Source organism: Panulirus ornatus, chromosome 2 (genome assembly GCF_036320965.1).
Source record: "Panulirus ornatus isolate Po-2019 chromosome 2, ASM3632096v1, whole genome shotgun sequence".
Classification (NCBI taxonomy): Eukaryota; Metazoa; Arthropoda; class Malacostraca; order Decapoda; family Palinuridae; genus Panulirus; species Panulirus ornatus.
In genome coordinates, this window is record NC_092225.1 from 45,728,615 (window position 1) to 45,750,338 (window position 21,724).

Genomic DNA, 21,724 nt, shown 5'->3' on the forward strand with positions numbered 1-21,724 from the left:
TGTTTGAACACGAAAAACCTGATCTGTTGTTTGAACACGTAAGAGTTGATCTGTTGTTTGAACACAAAATAGTGGATCTGTTTTTTGAACAATAAGAAGTGATTGTGGTTTGAACACGTACGGGATGAACTCTTGTTTGAACACGTAAGAGCTGATATTTTGTTTAAATACGTAAGCATTGATCTGTTGAGGAACACGTATGAGGTGAATTGTTGTTTGAAAACGTAAGAGTTGATCTGTTGTTTGAATACGTAAGAGTTGATAGGTTGTTTGAACACATAAGAGTTGATATGTTGTTTGAACACGTAAGAGTTGATATGTTGTTTGAACACGTAAGAGTTGATATGTTGTTTGAACACGTAAGAGTTGATCTGTTGATTGAACACAACAGTTGATCTGTTGTATGAACTCGTAAGAGTTGATCTGTTGTTTGAACACATAAGAGGTAATGTGTTGTTTGAACACGTAAAATCTGATCTGTTGTTTGAACCCGTACGAGTTGATCTGTTGTTTGAACACAAAAGAGTGGATCTGTTTTTTGAACAATAAGAAGTGATTGTGGTTTGAACACGTACGGGATGAACTCTTGTTTGAACACGTAAGAGCTGATGTGTTGTTTAAACACGTAAGCCTTGATCTGTTGAACACGTAAGAGCTGAATTGTTGTTTGAAAATGTAAGAGTTGATCTGTAGTTTGAACACGTAAGAGTTGATATGTTGTTTGAACACGTAAGAGTTGATATGTTGTTTGAACACATAAGAGTTGATATGTTGTTGAACACTTAACAGTTAATCTAAAGTTTGAACACGTAAGAGTTGATCTGTTGTTTGAACACATAGGAGTTGATCTGTTTTTTGGACTCGTAAGAGCTGACCTGTTGTTTGAACACGTAAGAGCTGATCTGTTTGAACACATGAGAGCTGATTTGTTGTTTGAAACCCGAAGAGCTTATCTGTTGTTTGAACACGTAAGAGATGACCTGTTGCTTGAACACGTAAGAGTTGATCTGTTGTTTTAACACGTAAGAGTTGATCTGTTGTTTGAACACGTAAGAGTTGATCTGTTGTTTGAACAAGTAAGAGCTGATCTGCTGTTTGAAAACGTATGAGCTGATCTATTGTTTAAACAATAAGAAGTGATCTGTTGTATGAACACGTAAAAGGCGATCAGTTGTTTGAACACGTAAGAGATGATTTGTTTTTTTGAACACGTAAGAGCTGATCTGTTGTTTGAACACATAAGAGTTGATATGTTATTTGAAAACGTAAGAGTTTATTTGATGTTTGAACATGTAAGAAGTGAGCTGTTGTTTTAACACGTAAGAGTTGATCTGTTGTTTCAATACGTAAGAGTTTATCTGATGTTTGAAAACGTAACAGCTGATGGCTTGTCTGAACACGTAAGAGCTTATCAGTTTTTCAAACACACAAGAGCTGATCTGTTTTTCGAGCCCTCAAGAGCTGATCCGCTGTTTGAACACGTAAGAGTTGATCAGTTCTTTGAACAAGTAAGAGAGGATCTGCTCTTTGAACACGTAAGAGTTGATCTGTTGCTTGATCACATAAAAAAGGATCTGTTGTTTGAACGCGTGAGAGAGAATCGTTGTTTGAACACAGGAGCTGATCTCATCTTTGAACACGTAAGAGTTGATCTATTTGAACACATTAGAGAGTATCTGTTATTTGAACATGTAAGACTTGATATGTTGTTTTAACACGTAAGAGTTGATGTGTTGTTTGAACACGTAAGAGTTTATCTGTTATCTGAACACGTAAGAGTTGACCTGTTGTTTGAATACGTAGGAGCTGATCTATTGTTTGAACAGTAAGAGTTGATTTGTTGTTTGAACACGTTAGAGCTGAACTGTTGTTTGACCACTTAAGAGAGTATCGGCTTTTGAACACGTAAGACTTGATCTATTGTTTGAACACCTAAGTGTTGATCTGTTGTTTGAACACGTAAGAGACCTGTTTTCTAACAAGGAAGAATTGATTTGTTCTTTGAACACAAAAGAGTTGATCTGTTGTTTAAACGAATAAGAGAGTATCTGTTGTTTGAACACGTAAAAGTTGATCCGTTGTTTGAACACGTAAGAGAGGATCTGTTTTTTGAGCACGTAAGAGAGTATCTATTGTTTGAACACGTAAGAGCTGATCTATTGTTTGAACACGTTAGAATTGATCTGATATTTGAACACGTAAGAGTTGATCTGTTGTTTGAACACGTAAGAGCTGATCTGTTGTTTGAACACGTAAAACTTGATCTGTTGTTTCAACACGTAAAAGTTGATCTGGTGTTTGAACACGTAAGAGTTGACCTGTTGTTTAAACAAGTTAGAGCTGATCTATTGTTTGAACGTAATTGTTGATATGTTCTTTGAACACGTAAGAGTTTACTTGTTTCCTGAGCAAGAAAGAACTACTATGTTGTTTGAACACGTAAGAGTTGATCTATAGTTTGCACAAGAATTGATCTGTTGTATGAACACGTAAGAGCTGATCTGTTGTTTGAACACGTAAGAGGTGATCCACTTTCTGAACACGTAAGAGCTGATCTGTTCTTTGAACACATAAGGGCTGATACCTTGTTTGAACACGTAAGAGTTGACATGTTTTTTGAACGCGTAACAGCTGATCTGTTGTTTGAGCCCTTAAGAGCTGATCTGTTGTTTGAACCCGTAAGATCTGATCTGTTATATGAACACGTAAGATTTGATATGTTTTTTAAGCACGTAAGAGCTGATCTGTTGTTTGAATACGTAAGAGTTTATCTGCTGTTTGAACAGATAAGAAATCGTCTGTTCTTGGAGCACGTGAGAGTAGATCTGTTGTTTGAACAGGTAAGAGCTGAGCTGTTGTTTGAACACGTAAGAGCTTATCTGTTGCTTGAACACGTAAGAGTTTACCTGTTGTTTGAATGCGTAAGAGAGTTTCTGTTGTTTGAATATGTAAGAAAGTATCTTTTTTTGCACATATAAGAGATCATCTGTTGTTTTAACACTTAAAAGTCGATCTATCGTTTGAAAACATAAGAGGACCTGTTGTTTGACCATATAAGAGTTGATATGTTGTTTGAACACGCAAGAGCTGATCTGTTGTTTGAACATGCAAGAGCTGATCTGTTCTTCGAACACGTAAGAGAGGATCTATTGTTTGAACACTTAAGAGTTGATCTGTTGTATGAACAAATAAGGGCTGATCTCTTGTTTGAACACGTAAAACCTGTGTTTTTTGAACACGTAACACTTGATCTGTTGGCTGAACCCGTAAGAGCTAATCTGTTATATGAACACGTAAGAGTTTGCATGTTTTTTGAACACGTACGAGATGAACTGTCGTTTGAATACGTAAGAGCTTATCTGTTTTTTCAACACGTAATAGCTGATCTGTTCTTTGAACACATAAGAGCTGAACTGTTGCTTGAGCACGTAAGTTTTGATCTGTTGTTTGAACACGTTAGAGTTGAACTGTTGTTTGAACACGTAAGAGCTGATCTGTTGCTTGAACACTTAAGAGCTGATCTGTTACATGAACACGTAGGAGTTCATCTGCTGTTTGAACACGTAAGACCTGATGTATTGTTTGAACATGTAAGAACTGATCTGTATGCAAACACGTAAGAGCTGATCTGTTGTTTGAACCCGTAAGTGCTGATCTGTTGTTTGAGCCCGTAAGAGCTGATCTATTGTTTGAACACGTAAGAGTTGATCTGTTGTTTGAACACGTAAGAGCTGACCTTTTCTTTCAACACATAAGGGCTGATCTGTTGTTTGAACACGTAAGAGCTGATCTGTTGTTTGAACATGTAAGAGTTGATCTGTTTGAACATGTAAGGGTTCGTCTATTGTTTGAGCAGTTAACAGTTGATCTGCTGGTAAACAGGTAAGAACTGAACTGTTGTTGGAACACGTAAGAGAGTGTCAGTTTTTGCACACTTAAGAGTTGATCTGTTGTTTGAACACTTAAGAGTTGATCTGTTGTTTTAACACATAAGAGATTCTGTTGTTTGACCATGTAAGAGTTGATATGTTGTTTGAACACATAAGAGTTGACCTATTGTTTGAACAAACAAGAGTTATATGATGTTTGAACTCGTAAGACTTGGTCTGCTGTTTGAACACGTATTAGCGGATCTGTTGTTTGAACAATGAGAAGTGATTAGTTTGAACACTTAAGAGCTGATCTGTTGTTTGAACGCGTAAGAGCTGATCTCTTGTTTGAAAACATAATAGCTGATCTGTTGTTTGAACACGTAAGAGCTAAACTGTTGTTTGAGCGTGTAAGTGTTGACCTGTTGTTTGAACACGTAAGAGCAGGTCTGTTTCTTCAACATGTAAGAGCTGATCTGTTGTTTGAAACCGTAAGAGCTGATCTATTGTTTTAACCCCTGAGAACTGATCTGTTGTTTGAACACGTAAGAGTTGACCTGTTGTTTGAACACGTAAGAGCTGATCTATTGTTTGAACAGGCAAATACTGATCTGTTGTTTAAACACGTAAGAGTTGATCTGTTGTTTGAACACGAAAGAGTGGATCTGTTGTTTGAACAATAAGAAATGATCTGTTGTTTGAACAATTAAGGGATGATTTGTTGTTTGAACACGTAAGAGCAGATCTGTTGTTTGAATACATAAGAGTTGGTCTGTTGTTTGAACATGAAAGAGTGGATCTGTTGTTTGGACAATAAGTGATCTGTTGCTTCAACAGGTAAGGGCTGATCTGTTGTTTGAACACGTAAGAATTCATCTGTTGTTTGAACAGGCAAGAGTTGATCGGTTGTTTGAACACTTTAGAGTTGATCTGACGTTTGAACACGTATGACCGGATCCGTTGCTGGAACAATAAGAAGTGATCCTTGTTTGAACATGTAAGAGCTGATATATTGTTTGAACACGTAAAAGTTGATCTGTTGTTTGACCACGTTAGAGCTGAACTTTGGTTTTAACACTTAAGAGAGAATCTGTTTTTGAACATGTAAGAGTTAATCTGTTGTTTGAACAAGTAAGAGCTGATCTCTTGTTTGAACGCAAAACAGATTATCTGTTGTTTGAACACGTAAGAGTTGATCTGTTGTTTGAACGCAAAACAGATTATCTGTTGTTTGAACACGTAAGAGACCTCTTCTTGAACAGGAAAGAGTTGATTTGCTCTTTGAACACGTAAGAGTTGATCTGTTGTTTAAACGAGTAAGAGAGTATCTGTAGTTTGAACACGTAAGATTTGATCCGTTGTTTGAACACGTAAGGGAGGATATGTTGCTTGAGCACGTAAGAGAGGATCTATTGTTTGAACACGTTATAATTGATCTGTTATTTGAGCACGTAAGAGAGGATCTATTGTTTGAACACGTAAGAGCTGATCTATTGTTTGAACACGTTATAATTGATCTGTTATTTGAACACGTAAGAGTTGATCTGTTGTTTGAACACGTAAGAGCTGATCTGTTGTTTGAACATGTAAAAGTTGATCTGTTGTTTGAACACGTAAGAGGTGATCTGCTGTTTGAAGAAGTAAGAGCTGATCTATTGTTTGAACGTAAGAGTTGATATGTTGTTTGAACACGTAAGAATTGATCCCATGTTTGACAACGTAAGAGAGGATCTATTGTTTGAGCACGTAGGAGAGGATCTAGTGTTTGAACACGTAAGAGCTGATATATTGTTTGAACACGTTAGAATTGATCCGTTATTTGAACACGTAAGAGTTGATCTGTTGTTTGAACACGTAAGAGCTGATATGTTGTTTGAACATGTAAAAGTTGATCTGTGGTTTGAACACGTAAGAGGTGATCTGTTGTTTGAACAAGTGAGAGCTGACCTGTTGTTTGAACGTAAGAGTTGATATGTTGTCTGAACACGTAAGAGTTTATCTGTTTTATGAGCAAGAAAGAGCTGCTATATTGTTTGAACACGTAAGAGCTGATCTGTTGTTTGAACACGTAAGAGGTGATCCATTGTCTGAACACGTAGGAGCTGATCTGATGTTAGAACACGTAAGAGCTTATCTGTTCTTTGAACACATAAGGGCTGATATCTTGTTCGAACACGTAAGAGTTGATATGTTTTTTGAACACGTAACAGCTGATCTGTTGTTTGAGCCCGTAAGAGCTGATCTGTTGTTTGAACTCGTAAGATCTGATCTGTTATACGAACACGTAAGAGTTATGTTTTTTGAACACGTAAGAGCATATCTGTTGTTTGAACACGTAAGAGCTGAACTGCTGTTTGTACACGTAAGAGCTGATCTGTTGCTTGAACAGGTAAGAGTCTATCTGTTGTTTGAACGCGTAAGAGAGTTTCTGTTGTTTGAACATGCAAGAGAGTATGAGTTTATTTGTTGTTTTAACACTTAAAAGTTGATCTGTCGTTTGAAAACATAAGAGGAGCTGTTGTTTGACCTTATAAGTGTTGATATGTTGTTTGAATACACAAGAGCTGATGTGTTGTTTGAACATGTAAGAGCTGATCTGTTGTTTGCGAAATTAAGACTTGATCTATTGTTTCAAGATGTAAGAGCTGATTTGTTGTTTGAACATGTAAGAGTTTATCTGTTCTTTGAACAAGTAAGAGAGGATCTGTTGTTTGAACACTTATGAGTTGATCTGTTGTATGAACACATTAGGGCTGATCCCTTGTTTGAACACGTAAAACCTGTATGTTTCTTTGAACACGTAACACCTGATCTGTTGTTTGAACCCGTAAGAGCTGATCTGTTATATGAACACGTAAGAGTTTATATGTTTTTGAACACATAAGAGCTGATCCGTTGTTTGAATACGTAAGAGCTGATCTGTTTTTTAAACACGTAATAGCTGATCTGTTGTTTGAACACGTAAGAGCTGAACTGTTGTTCTAGCACGTAAGTGTTGATGTGTTGTTTGAACATGTAAGAGTTGAACTGTAATTTGAAAACGTAAGAGTTGGTCTGTTGTTTGAGCACGTAAGAGTTGATCTGTTGTTTGAACACTTAAAGACCTATTATTTCAACACATAAGGGCTGATCTGTTGTTTGAACACGTAAGAGTTTTGTTGTTTGAACATGTAAGAGGTCGTCTGTTGTTTGAGCAGTTAACAGTTGATCTGTTTGTGAACATGTAAGAACAATTGTTGTTTGAACACGTAAGAGAGTATAAGAGCTGATCTTTTGTTTGAACACGTAAGAGCTGATCTTTTCTTTGATCCCTTAAGAGCTGATCTGCTGTTTAAACACGTAAAAGTTGATATGTTGTTTGAAAACGTAAGAGTTGATCTGTTGTTTGAGCACGTAAGAGTTGATATGTTGTTTGAACACTGAAGAGCTGACCTGTTATTTCAACACATAATGGCTGATCTGTTGTTTGAACACATAAGAGCTGATCTGTTGTTTTGAGCACGTAGGAGTTGATGTTGTTTGAACATGTAAGAGTTCGTCTGTTGTTTGAGCAATTAACGGTTGATCTGCTGGTGAACAGGTAAGAACTGAACTGTTGTTTGAACACGTAAGAGTTAATCTGTTGTCTGAACACGTAAGAGTTGATCTGTTGTTTGAACGCGTAAGAGCAGACCTGTTATTTCAACACATAAGGGATGATCTGTTGTTTGAACACGTAAGAGTTTTGTTGTTTGAACATTTAAGTGGTCGTCTGTTGTTTGAGAGTTAACAGTTGATCTGTTTGTGAACATGTAAGAACAATTGTTATTTGAACACGTAAGAAAGTATAAGAGCTGATCTTTTGTTTGAACACGTAGGAGTTGCTCTGTTGTTTGAACACGTAGGAGTTGCTCTGTTGTTTGAACGCGTAAGTGAATATAACAGTTTATCTTTTGTTTGAACACGTACGAGTTGCTCTGTTGTTTGAACACATAACAGAGTACCTATTTTTGAGACGTAAGACTTGATCTGTTTTTTGAACTCGTAAGAGTTGATCTGCTGTTTGAACGCGCAATAGTGTGTCTGTTGTTTGAGCACGTAAGAGATTATTTGTTTTTGAACACGTAAGAGTTGATCTGTTGTTTGAAAGCGTAAGAGAGCATCTGTTGTTTGAACACGTATGAGCTGATCTCTTTTTTGAACACGTAAGTGCTGATCTGTTGTTTGCCTAAGTAAGAGTTGATCTGTTGTTTGAACACGTAAGAGGTGATCTGTTGTTTGAAAACGTAAGCGCTGATCTGTTGTTTTCACACGTAAGACTTGACCTGTTTTTTGAACATGTAAGAGCTGATCTTTTGTTTGAACATGTAAGAGTTGATCTGTTGTTTGAACTAGCAAGAGCTGATGTTTTTTGAACACGTAAGAGTTTATCTATTGTTTGAACATGTAAGAGAGGATATGTTGCTTTGAACAGGTAAAAGTTGATCTGTTGCCTGAACACGTAAGAGCTGATTTGTTGTTTGAACACGTAAGAGTTGATATGTTGTTTGAAGACTTGAGAGTATCGGTTGTTTGAACACGCAAGAGTTTATCTGTTATTTGAACAATTAAGAGTTGATTTGTTGTTTGAACACGTAAGAGTATATCTGTTATTTGAAAACGTAAGAGTTCATCTGTTGCTTGAACACGTAAGAGTTGATCTGTTGTTTGAGCACTTAAGAGTTCATCTGTTGTTTGAACAGGTAAGAGTTGATCTGTTGCGTGAATACGTAAGAGTCGATCTGTTGTTTGAACACGTAAGAGTTCATCTGCTATTTGAACACATAAGAGTTGATTTGTTGTTTAAACACGCAAGAAATGATCCGTTGTTTGAACAAGTAAGAGCTGATATGTTGTTTGAACACCTGAGAGTTGATCTGTTGTTTCAACACTTTATCTGTTCCAACAGTTTATCTGTTTCAACAGTTTATCTGTTCCATGAACATGTAACAGCTGATCTGTTTTTTTGAAAACGTAAGAGCTCATCTAATGTTTGCACAAGTAAGAGCTGATCTGTTATTTGAACACGTAAGAGGGGATTTCTTTTTTGAACACCTAAGAGCTTATCTGATGTTTGAACACGTAAGCGCTGATCTGTTGTTTGAATGCGTAAGAGAGGCTCTGTTGTTTGAACACGTAAAAGATCTGATGTTTGAACACGTAAGAGCAGATCTATTGTTTGAACACACAGCAGGTGATCTGTTACTTGAACACGTATGAGCTTATTTGTTGTTTGAACACGTAAGAGTTGATCTCTTAATTCAGTACGTTATTGAATGCTATAGTAACACTGGCAGGATACACACGTCATCTGCTGTACTAACTAACACTTGCAGGATACACACGTCATCTGCTAGAGTACACTGGCAGGGTACACACGAATCTGCTATAGTAACACTGGCATGATACACACGTCATCTCCTATAGTAACACTGGCATGATACACACCTCATCATTGTGGTAGTGACACTGACAGGATACACACGTCATCTATTGTAAAAACACTGACGGGATACACACGTCATCTACTGTAGAAACACTGGCAGGATACACACGTCACCTGCTAAAGTAACACTTGCAGGATACACACATCATCTGCTATGGTAACATTGGTAGGGTACACACGTCATCTGCTATAGTAACAATGGCATGATACACACGGCATCTGCTATAGTAACACTGGTAGGATCCACACTTCTCCTGCTGTAGTAACAATGGCAAGGTACACACATCACCTGCTATTGTAACACGAGTAGGATAAACACGTCACCAGCTATAGTAACACTGGCAGGGTACACACGTCACCTGCGATAGTAACACTGGCAGGGCACACACGTCATCTGCTATAGTAACACTGGCAGGATACACATTCCATCTGCTGTAGTAACACTGGCAGGATACAAACGTCATCTGCTGTAGCAACACTGGCAGGATACAAATGTCATCTGCTGTAGTAACACTGGCAGGACACAAAGTCATCTGCTGTAGTAACACTGGCAGGGAACACACGTCACCTGCTATAGTAACATTGGCAGGATACACATGTCATCTGCTATAGTAACACTGGCAGGATACACATGTCATCTGCTATAGTAACACTGGCAGGATACAAGCTTCATCTGCTGTAGTAACACCGGTAAGATACACACGTCATCTGTTGTAGTAACACTGGCAGGATACACATGTCATCTTCTGCCGTAACACCGGCAAGACTCTCACGTCATCTGCTAGAGTTACACTGGCAGGATAAACACGTCATCCACTAGAGTAACACTGGCAGAATACACACGTCATCTCCTGTAGTAACACTGGCAGGATACACACGTCATGTGCTATAGTGAGACTGGCAGGATACCACGTCATCTGCTATAATAACACTAGCAGGATACACATGTCATCTACGATAGTAACACTGCCAGGATACACACTTCATCTGCAATAGTAACACTGACAGGATACAAACGTCATCTGTTATAGTAACACTGGCAAAATGCACGTCATCTGCAATAGTAACACTGGCAGGATAAACACATCAACTGCTATAGTAACACTGGCAGGATACTCACGTAATCTGCTGTAGTAACACTGGCAGGATACACACGTCATCTGCTATACTAACACTGGCAGGATACACATGTCACCTGCTATAGTAACACTGGCAGGATACACACATCATCTGCCGCAGTAACACTGACAGGGTACACATGTCATCTGCTATAGTAACATTGGCAGGATGCACAAGTCATCTGCTGCAGTAACACTGGCAGGATACACAAGTCGTCTGCAACAGTGATACTGGCAGGATACAAACGTCATCTGCTAGAGTAACACTGACAGGATACACACGTCATCTGCTGTAGTAACACTGGCAGGATACACACGTAATCTGCTATAGTAACACTGGCAAGATACACAGGTCATTTGCTAGAGGAACACTGGCTGGATAAACATGTCGTCTGCTGTAGTAACACTGGCAGGATACTCACGTATTCTACTATAGTAACACTAGCAGGATACACAGGTCATCTACTATCTACTAGAGTAACACTGGCAGCATACACACGTCATCTGCTATAATAACACTGGCAGGATACACACGTTATCCGCTACAGTAACACTGGCATGACACACACGTAATCTGCTATGGTAACACTGGCAGGATACACACATCTGTTGCAGTAACACTGGCAGGATACAAACGTCATCTGCTGCAGCAACACTGGCAGGATACTCACGTCATCTACTATAGTAACACTGGCAGGAAACACATGTCATCTGCTATACTAATAGTGGCAGGATACACACGTCAACTGCTATAGTAACACTGGCAGGATACACACATCATCTGCCTCAGTAACACTGGCAGGGTATACACGTCATCTGTTATGGTAACACTGGCAGGGTGCACACGTCATCTGCTGTAGTAACACTGGCAGGATACACACGTTATCTGCTATAGTAACACTGGCAGGATACACACGTCATCTACTGTAGTAACACTGGCAGGATACAAATGTCATCTGCTATAGTAACACTGGCAGGATACACACTTCATCTGCTATTGCAAAAGTGGCAGGATACAAACGTCATCTGCTGTAGTAACACTGACAGGATGCACACGTCATCTGCTATAGTAGCACTGGCAAGATACACACGTCATCTGCTAGAGGAACACTGGCTGGATAAACACGTCATCTGCTGTAGTAACACCGGCAGATACTCACGTATTCTGCTGTAGTATCCCTGCCAGGAAACACACATCATCTGCTGTAGTAACACTGGCAGCATACACATGTTACCTGCTATAGTAACACTGGCAGGATACACACGTCATCTGCCGCAGTATCACTGGCAGGGTACACACGTCATCTGCTATACGAAACGAAAACTGGCAGGATGTACATGTCATCTGCTGTAGTAACACTGGCAGGATACACACGTCATCTGCTATAGTAACACTGGAGGAACACACACGTCATCTGCTGTAGTAACACTGCTAGAATACAGACGTCATCTGCAGTAGTAACACCGGCAGGATACACACGTCATCTGCTATGATAACACCAGCAGGATACACACGTCATCTGCTACAGTATCACTGACAGGATAAACACGTAATCTGCCATAGTAACACTGGCAGGATACCCACATCTGCTGTAGTAACACAAGCAGGATACACACGTCATCTGCTGTAGTAACACTGGCAGGATACACACGTCATCTGCTGTATAAAACACTGGCAGGATACACACGTAATCTGCTATAGCAACACTGGCAAGATACACAGGTCATTTGCTAGAGGAACACTGGCTAGATAAACATGTAGTCTGCTGTAGTAACACTGGCAGGATACTCACGTATTCTACTATAGTAACATTGGCAGGATACACAGGTCATCTACTATCTACTAGAGTAACACTGGCAGCATACACACGTCATCTGCTATAATAGCACTGGCAGGATACACACGTTATCTGCTACAGTAACACTGGCATGATACACACGTAATCTGCTAATGTAACACTGGCAGGATACACACATCTGCTGCAGTAACACTGGCAGGATACAAACGTCATCTGCTGCAGCAACACTGGCAGGATACTCACGTCATCTGCTATAGTAACACTGGCAGGAAACACATGTCATCTGCTATACTAATAGTGGCAGGATACACACGTCAACTGCTATAGTAACACTGGCGGGAAACACATGTCATCAGCTATACTAACAGTGGCAGGATACACACGTCACATGCTATAGTAACACTGGCAGGATACACACATCATCTGCCGTAGTAACACTGGCAGGGTACACACGTCATCTGCTATAGTAACACTGGCAGGATGCACACGTCATCTGCTGCAGTAACACTGACAGGATACACACGTCATGTACTATAGTAACACTGGCAGGATACACATGTCATCTGTTGTAGTAACACTGGCAGGATAAACATGTCATCTGCTATAGTAACACTGGCGGGATACACACTTAATCTGCTATAGTAAAACTGGCAAGATACAAATGTCATCTGTAGTAACACTGACAGGATACACACGTCATCTGCTACAGGAACACTGGCAGGATGCGCACGTCATCTGCTCTGGTAACACTGGCAGGATACAAACGTCATCTGCTCTGGTAACACTGGCAGGATACGCACATCATCTACTATAGTAGCACTGGTAAGATACACAAGTCATCTGCTAGAGGAACACTGGTTGGATAAACACGTCATCTGCTGTAGTAGCACCGGCAGGATACTCACGTATTCTGCTGTAGTATCACTACCAGGATGCATACGTCATCTGCTGTAGTAACACTGGCAGGATACACACGTCACCTGCTATAGTAACACTGGCAGGATACATACATCATCAACCGCAGTAACACTGGCAGGATACACACGTCAACTGCTACAGGAACACTGGCAGGATTCGCACGTCATCTGCTCTAGTAACACTGGCAGGATGCACAAGTCATCTGCTATAGTAACACTGGTAGGATACATGCGTCATCTGCTAGAGTAAAACTGACAGGATACAGACGTCATCTGCTGTAGCAACTGGCACTGGCAAGATACACACGTCATCTGCTATAGTAACACCGGCAGGATACACACATCTGCTGCAGTAACGCTGGCAGGATACAAACGTCATCTGCTGTAGTAACACTAGCAGGATACACACGTCATCCGCTATAGTAACACTGGCAAGATACACACGTCATCTGCTATAGTGACACTCCCAGAATAAACACATCATCCGCTATAGTAACACTGGCAGGATACACACATCATCTGTTACAGTAACACTGACAGGATACACACGTAATCTGCTATATATCACTGGCAGAACACACGTCATCTGCTATAGTAACACTGGCAGGATACACACGTCATCTGTTACAGTAACACTGACAGGATACACACGTAATCTGCTATAGTAACACTGGCAGAACACACGTCATCTGCTATAGTAACACTGGCAGGATACGAAAGTCATACTCTATACTTCTCTAGTAACATTGGCAGGATACACACATCATCTGCTGCAGTAACACTGGCAGAGTACACATGTCATCTGCTATAGTAACACTGACAGGATGCACACGTCATCTGCTCTAGTAACACTGGCAGGATACAAACGTCATCTGCCGCAGTAACACTGGCAGGGTACACACGTCATCTCCTATAGGAACACTGGCAGGATACACACGTAATCCGCTATAGTAATACTAGCAGGATACACACGACATCTGCTGCAGTAACACTGGCAGGATACAAACGTCATCTGCTGTAGTAACACTGGCAGGATACACACGTCATCTACTATGATAACACTAGCAGGAAACACATGTCATCTGCTATAGGTAACACTAACAGAAAACACATGTCATCTGCTATAGTGACACTGGCAGGATAAGCATGTCATCTCCTATAATATCACTGGCAGGATACACACGTCATCTGTTACAGTAACACTGGCAGGATACACACGTAATCTGCTATAGTAACACTGGCAGGATACACACGTCATCTGCTATAGTAAGACTAACAGGAAACACAGGTCATCTGCTATAGTGACACGGCCAAAATATATCATCATCTCCTATAGTAACACTAGCAGGATACACTCGTCATCTGCTATAGTAACACTGGCAGGATACACACGTCATCTGCTATAGTGACGCTGGCAGGATACACACGTCATCTCCTATAGTAACACTTGCAGGATACACACATCATCTGCTATAGTAACACTGGCAGGATACACATGTCATCTGCTATAGTAACACTGGCAGGATACACACGTCATCTGCAATAGTAACACTGGCAGGATACAAACGTTATCTGTTATAGTAACACTGGCAAGATACACACGTCATCTGTTAGAGTAACACTGGCAGGATAAACACATCAACTGCTATAGTAACACTGGCAGGATACTCACGATATCTGCTATAGTAACACTGGCAGGATACACACATCATCTGCTATAGCAACACTGGCAGGATACACACTTCATCTGCTATAGTAACACCTGCAGGATACACACATCATCTGCCGCAGTAACACTGGCAGGGTACACACGTTATTTGCTATAGTGACACTAGCAGAATGCACACGTCATCTGCTGTAGTAACATTGGCAGGATACACACGCCATCTGTTATAGTAACACTGGCAGGATATACATGTCATCTACTAGAGTAACGCCGGCAGGATACACACGTCATCTGCTGTAGTAACACTTACAGGATACACACGTCAACTGCTATGATAACGCTGGCAGGATTCACGCGTCATATGCAATAGTAACACTGGCAGGATACACACATAATCTGCTATAGTAACACTGGCAGGATACACACGACATGTGTTGCAATAATACTAGCAGGATACAAAAGTCTTGTGCTGTAGTAACGCTGGCAGGATACAAACATCATCTACTATAGTAACACTGGTAGGATACACACAGCACATGCTAAAAAAACTGGCAGGAAACACACCTCATATGCTATAATAACACTGGCAGGATGCACACGTCATCTGCTATAGTAACACAGGCAGGATACACAAGTAACATGCTATAGTAACACTGGCAGGAAACACACAACACATGCTATAGTAACTCTGGCAGGATACACACGTCACAAGCTATAGTAACACTGTCAGGAAACCCACGTCATCTGCTATAGTAACACTGGCAGGATACACAGGTCACATGTTGTAGTAAAGCTGGTGGAAACACTCGTCATCTGCTATAGCAACACTAGCAGGATACACAGGTCATTTGCTATAGTAACACTGGCAGGATTCACACGTCGTCTGTTATAGTAACACTGGCAGGATACACAGGTCATCTGCTATAGTAACACTGGCAGGATACACACGTCATCTTCTATAGTAACACGGTCAGGATACACAGGTCATCTGCTATAGTAACAATGGAAGAATTCACACGTCATCTGCTATAGTAACACTGGCAGGAAACACACGTCATCTGCGTTAGTAACACTGGCAGGATTCACACGTCATCTGCTATAGTAGCACTGGTAGGAAATACACGTCATCTGCTATAGTAACACTGGCAGGATACACAGGTCATCTGCTATAGTAACAATGGCCGTAGTAACACTAACAGGATACACACCTTGAGGTGAGACAGGCAACTGATACCGTACTTAGAGTGGAAGAGGTACAGATACTGTACCCACAGGTAGGAGAGGTACATAATACTGTATTCACATGTGGGAGAAGTATACATACTGTACCCACATGTGGTAGAGGTACCAGACTCCGTGCCCACAGGTGGGAGAGGTACTAGATACTGTACCCACAGGTGGAAGAGGTACCATACACTGTACTCACAGGTAGGAGAGGTACTACATACTGTACCCACAGGCGGGAGAGGTACTACATTCTCTACCCACAAGTAGGAGAGGTACAGATGCTGTACCCACAAGTGGGAGAGGTACTAGATTCTTTACCCACAGGTGGGAGAGGCACGAGATATTGTACTCACAGGTGGAAGAGGTGCAGATACTGTACCCACAGGTGGGAGAAGTGCCAGACACTGTACCCACAGATGGGATATTTACAGACACTGTGTCCACAGGTGGGAGAGGTACAGATTCTGTACCAACAGGAGGGAGAGGTACAGATACTGTGCGCACAGGTGAGAGAGGTACTAGATTATGTACCCACAGATGGGAGAGGTAAAAGTACTGTACCCGCTGGTGGGAGAGGTATCAGATACTGTACTTACAGGTGGATAAGGTACAGATACTGTTCCCACAGGTGGGAGAGGTACTAGACATTGTACCCGCAGGTGGGATAGGTACAAGATTGTGTACCCACAGGTGGGAGAGGTACTAGACAATGTACCCGCAGGTGGGATAGGTACAAGATTCTGTACCCACAGGTGGGAGAGGTACATTTACTGTACCCACAGGTGGAAGAGGTACCAGATACTGTACCCACAGGTTGGAGAGGTACCAGCAACTGTACCCACAGGTGAGAGAGGTACTACATACTGTACCTACAGGCGGGAGAGGTATAGACACTGTACCCACAGTTGGGAGAGGTACCAGATACTGTATCCACAGTTGGGAGAGGTACAGATACTGTACCCGCAGGTGGGAGAGGTGTTAGATACTGTACCCACAGTTGGAGGAGGTATAGACACTGTACCCATAGGTGTTAGAGGTACCATATACTGTACCCGCAGGTGGGAAAGGTACAAATACTGCACCCGCAGGTGGGAGAGGTATTTGATACTGTACCTACCCATAGGTGGGAGAGGTATAGACACTGTAGCCACAGGTGGGAGAGGTACCAGATGCAGTACACACAGGTGGGAGAGATACCAGGAACTGTACCCACAGGTGAGAGAGGTTCAAATACTGTACCCACAGGTGGGAGAGGTTCAGATACTGTACCCACAGGTGGGAGAGGTTCAGATACTGTACCCACATGGTGGAAAAGGTATAGACACTGTACCGACAGGTGGGAGAGGTACCATATACTGTACCCAGAATTGGGAGAGGTATTAGATACTGTACCCATAGGTGGGAGAGGTACCAGATATATTACGGGCAGGTGGGATACATGCCTGCAGGTGGTCGAGCGATAGAGAACGGGAAACGTCATCTTGTGTGATGATGTTTTCCATGTTGGTGACCTCATCTCTGACCCACTTGCTCACCAGTCCAACCTGCACTATCCTGCCCAACCTGAAAGTGGTCATAACCATTACTTAGTACCACTATTGTTATTTTGAACATAGTTATGTGTGGTGATGATGATTATATGTGGTGATGATGGATATATGTGGTGATGATTGCTATATGTGGTAATGATGGCTATGTTTGGTGATGAAGGCTATACGTGGTGATGATGTTGGATGTAGCTATAATGGTTATGTGTGGTGATGATGGTCATATATGGTGATGATGGCTACATGTTGTGATGATGGCTACATGTGGTGATGGTGGTTCCATTTGGTGATGAAGGTTATATGTGTGATGATGGTTGTATGTGGTGATGATGGTTATATATGGTGATGATGGTTATATATGGTGTTGATGGTTATATGTGGTGATGATGGATATATGTGGTGATGATGGTTATATGTGGTGATGATGGTTATATATGGTGATGATGGTTATGTGTGGTGATGATGGTTATATGTGGTGATAACGATCATATGTGGTGATGATGGTTATATGCTGTGATGACGGTTTTATGTGGTGATGATGGTTTTATGTGTTGATAATGGTTATATATGATGATGGTGGTTACATATGGTGATGACAGATATATGTGGTGGTGATGGTTATATATGGTGATGATGGTTATGTGTGGTGACGGTGGTTATATGTGATGATGATGGTTATATGTTGTGATAATGGTTATATGTGGTGATGGTTATATGTTGTGATGACGGATTTATTTGGTGATGATGGTTTTATGTGTTGATGATGGTTATATATGGTGATGGTGGTTACATATGGTGATGATGGTTATATGTGGTGATGATGGTTGTATGTCGTGATGATGGTTATATGTGGAGATGATGGTTATATATGGTGATGACAGTTATATGTGGTGATGATAGTTACGTGTGGTGATGATGGTTACATATGGTGATGATGGTTACATGTGATGATGATGGTTATATGTGATGATAGTTATATGTAGTGATGATGATTATTTGTGGTGATGACGGTTGTATGTGGTGATGATGGTTATATGTGGTGATGATAGATACTTGTGATGATGATGGTGTCATGTGGTGATGATGGTTATATATGGTGATGACGGTTATATGTGGTGATGATAGTTACATGTGGTGATGATGTTTACATGTGGTGATGATGGTTACATGTGATGATGATGGTTATATGTGATGATAGTTATATGGAGTGATGATGATTATATGTGATGATGACGGTTGTATGTGGTGATGATGGTTATATGTGGTGACGATAGATACTTGTGGTGATGATGGTGTCATATGGTGATGATGGTTACATATGATGATGGTTATACGTGGTGATGGTGGTTACATGTGTGATGATGCCTCCATGTGGTGATAATGGTAACATGTGGTGATGATGGTTTCATGTGGTGATGAAGATTACATGTGGTGATGTTGGTTACATGTAGTAATGATGGTTCCACGTGGTGATGATGGTTACATGTGGTAATAATTGTCCATATGGTGATGACGGTTGTATGTGGTGATGATGGGTATATGCGGTGATGATAGATACATGTGGTGATGATGGTGTCATGTGGTGATGATGGTTACATATGTGATGATGGTTACATTTGGTGATGGTGATTACATGTGGTGATGATGCCTCCATGTGGTGATAATGGTAACATGTGGTGATGATGGTTTCATGTGATGATGAAGATTACATATGGTGATGTTGGTTACAGGTTGTAATGATGGTTCCATGAGGTGATGATGTTACATGTGATGATAATTGTTCATATGGTGATGATGCCTCCATGTGGTGATGATGGCTACTTGTGGTGATGATGCCCCCATGTGGTGATGATGGTCACTTGTGGTGATGATGGTCACTTGTGGTGATGATGGTTATATGTGGTGATGACGTTTACTTTTGGTGATGATGGTTCAATGTGGTGATGATGTTTCCATGTGTTCATGATGTTTCCATGTGGTGATGATGGTTCCTTGTGGTGTTGATGGTTACATATGGTTATAATGCTTCTGTGTGGTTATAATGATTCCTTGTGGTGATGATGGTTACATGCGGTGATAATGCTTCCATTTGGTGATGATGGTTATATGTGGTGATGATGATTCCATGTGGTAATGATGGTTCATTATGGTGATGATGGTTAGGTATGGTTAGTACGGTTACATGTGGTGGTGATGCCTCCATGCGGTGAAGATTGTTCCTTGGGGTGATAATGGTTCCATGTGGCAATGATGGTTACCTGTGGTGATGATTGTTAAATGCGGTGATGATGGTTCCTTGTGGTGACTGATGACTACATGTGACGATGATGTTTCCAAGTACTGATGATGGTTACTTTTGGTGATGATGGTTGAATGTGGTGATGATGGTTCCATGTGGTGATGATGGTTGCATGTGGTGATGATGGTTACATATGGTGATGATGGTTTCATGTAGTGATGATGGTTCGTTGTTTTGATGATGGTTTCATGTGGTGATAATGGTTCCATGTGGTGATGATGGTTACATGTGGTGATAAAGGTTCCATGTGGTGATGATGGTTACATGTGGTGATGATGGTTACTTGTGGTAATGATGGTTCCTTGTGGTGATAATGGTTCCATGTGATGATGATGGTTACATGTGGTGATGATAGTTTCATTTAGTGATGATGGTTCGTTGTGTTGATGATGGTTTCATGTGGTGATGATGGTCCCATGTGGTGATGATGGTTACATGTGGTGATTATGGTTATGTGTGGTGTTGATGGTTAGATGTGGTCATGATGCTTCCATGTGGTAATAACGGTTCCATGTGGTGATGATTGTTGAATGTGTTGATGATGTTTCCAGGTGGTGATGCTTCTATGTGGTGATGATTTTTACATATGGTGATGATGCTTCCATGTGGTGATAATGGTTCCTTGTGTTGATGATGGTTACCTCTGTGATGATGCTTCAATGCGGTGATAATGGTTACATATGGTGATGATGATTCCATGTGGTCATGATGGTTCCAGGTAGTCATGATGGTTACATGTGGTGGTCACATATGGTGATGATGGATGGATATGATGACAATGGTTTCATTCGGTGATGACGGTTACATATGGTGATGATGGTTGCATGTGTTGATGGTTCCATGTGTTGATGATGCCTCTTTGCGGTGATGATGATTACATGTGGTGGTGATGATGATGCCTCCATGTGGTGATGATGGTTCCATATGGTGATGATGGTTCCATGTGGTGATGATGGTTCCTTGCGGTGACGATTGTTACATGTGGTGATGATGGTTACTTGTAGTGATGATGCCTCCATGTGGTGATGATGGTAACATTTGGTGATGATGGTTTCATGTGATGATGACCATTACATGTTATGTTGGTTACATGTGGTAATTATGGCTCCATGTGGTGATGATGGTTATATGTGGCGATGATGGTTCCATGTGGTGATGATTCCTTGTGGTGATGATGGTTACATGTGGTGATGGTGGTTGCTTGTGGTGATGACGCCTCCATGTAGTGATGATGGTAACTTGTGGTGATGCTGATTTCATTTGATGATGACAATTACATGTTATTTTGGTTACATATGGTAACTATGGTTTCATGTGGTGATGGTTATATGTGACGATGATGGTTCCATGTGGTGATGATTACATGTGTTTATGATGGTTACATTGGATGATGATTGTTCCTTGTGGTGATGATAGTTACTTGTGGTGAGGACGGATACGTGGGGTGATGATGGTTCCAAGTGGTGATGATGTTTCCATGAGTTTATGATGCTTCCACGTGGTGATGATGGTTCCTTGTGGTTATCTGGGTTACAGGCGATGATGATGGCTGCATGGGATGACGATAATTACATGTGATGACAGTGAATACATGTGGTGATGACGATTACATTTAGTGATGATGGTTACAAGTGGTGATCATTTTTATATGTGGTGGTGATGGCGACATGTGGTGATGATGGTTCCGTGTGCTGATGGTAGTAATAAGTGGCGTTGATGGTTAAATGTGATGATGATGGTTACATTTGGTGATGACGGTTACTTGTGGTGATGATGGTTCCATGTGGTGATGTCGGTTACATATCGTGATGATTTTTC

General features: G+C 40.9%; 1 protein-coding gene across 1 annotated transcript in view; it reads right to left on the minus strand.

The window, feature by feature from the left end:
• Positions 1-794: 794 nt before the first annotated feature.
• Positions 795-21,724, minus strand: part of LOC139752188 (glutamate receptor ionotropic, delta-2-like) — a 159,591-nt gene continuing 138,661 nt past the window's right edge. Inside the window, exons 9-12 of the mRNA XM_071668160.1 lie at positions 17,503-17,623; positions 3,348-3,500; positions 1,482-1,652; positions 795-1,007 (exon numbers count right to left, since the gene is read on the minus strand). Coding sequence (XP_071524261.1) covers positions 795-1,007; positions 1,482-1,652; positions 3,348-3,500; positions 17,503-17,623 — 658 coding nt within the window. The remainder of the gene's footprint in view (positions 1,008-1,481; positions 1,653-3,347; positions 3,501-17,502; positions 17,624-21,724) is intronic.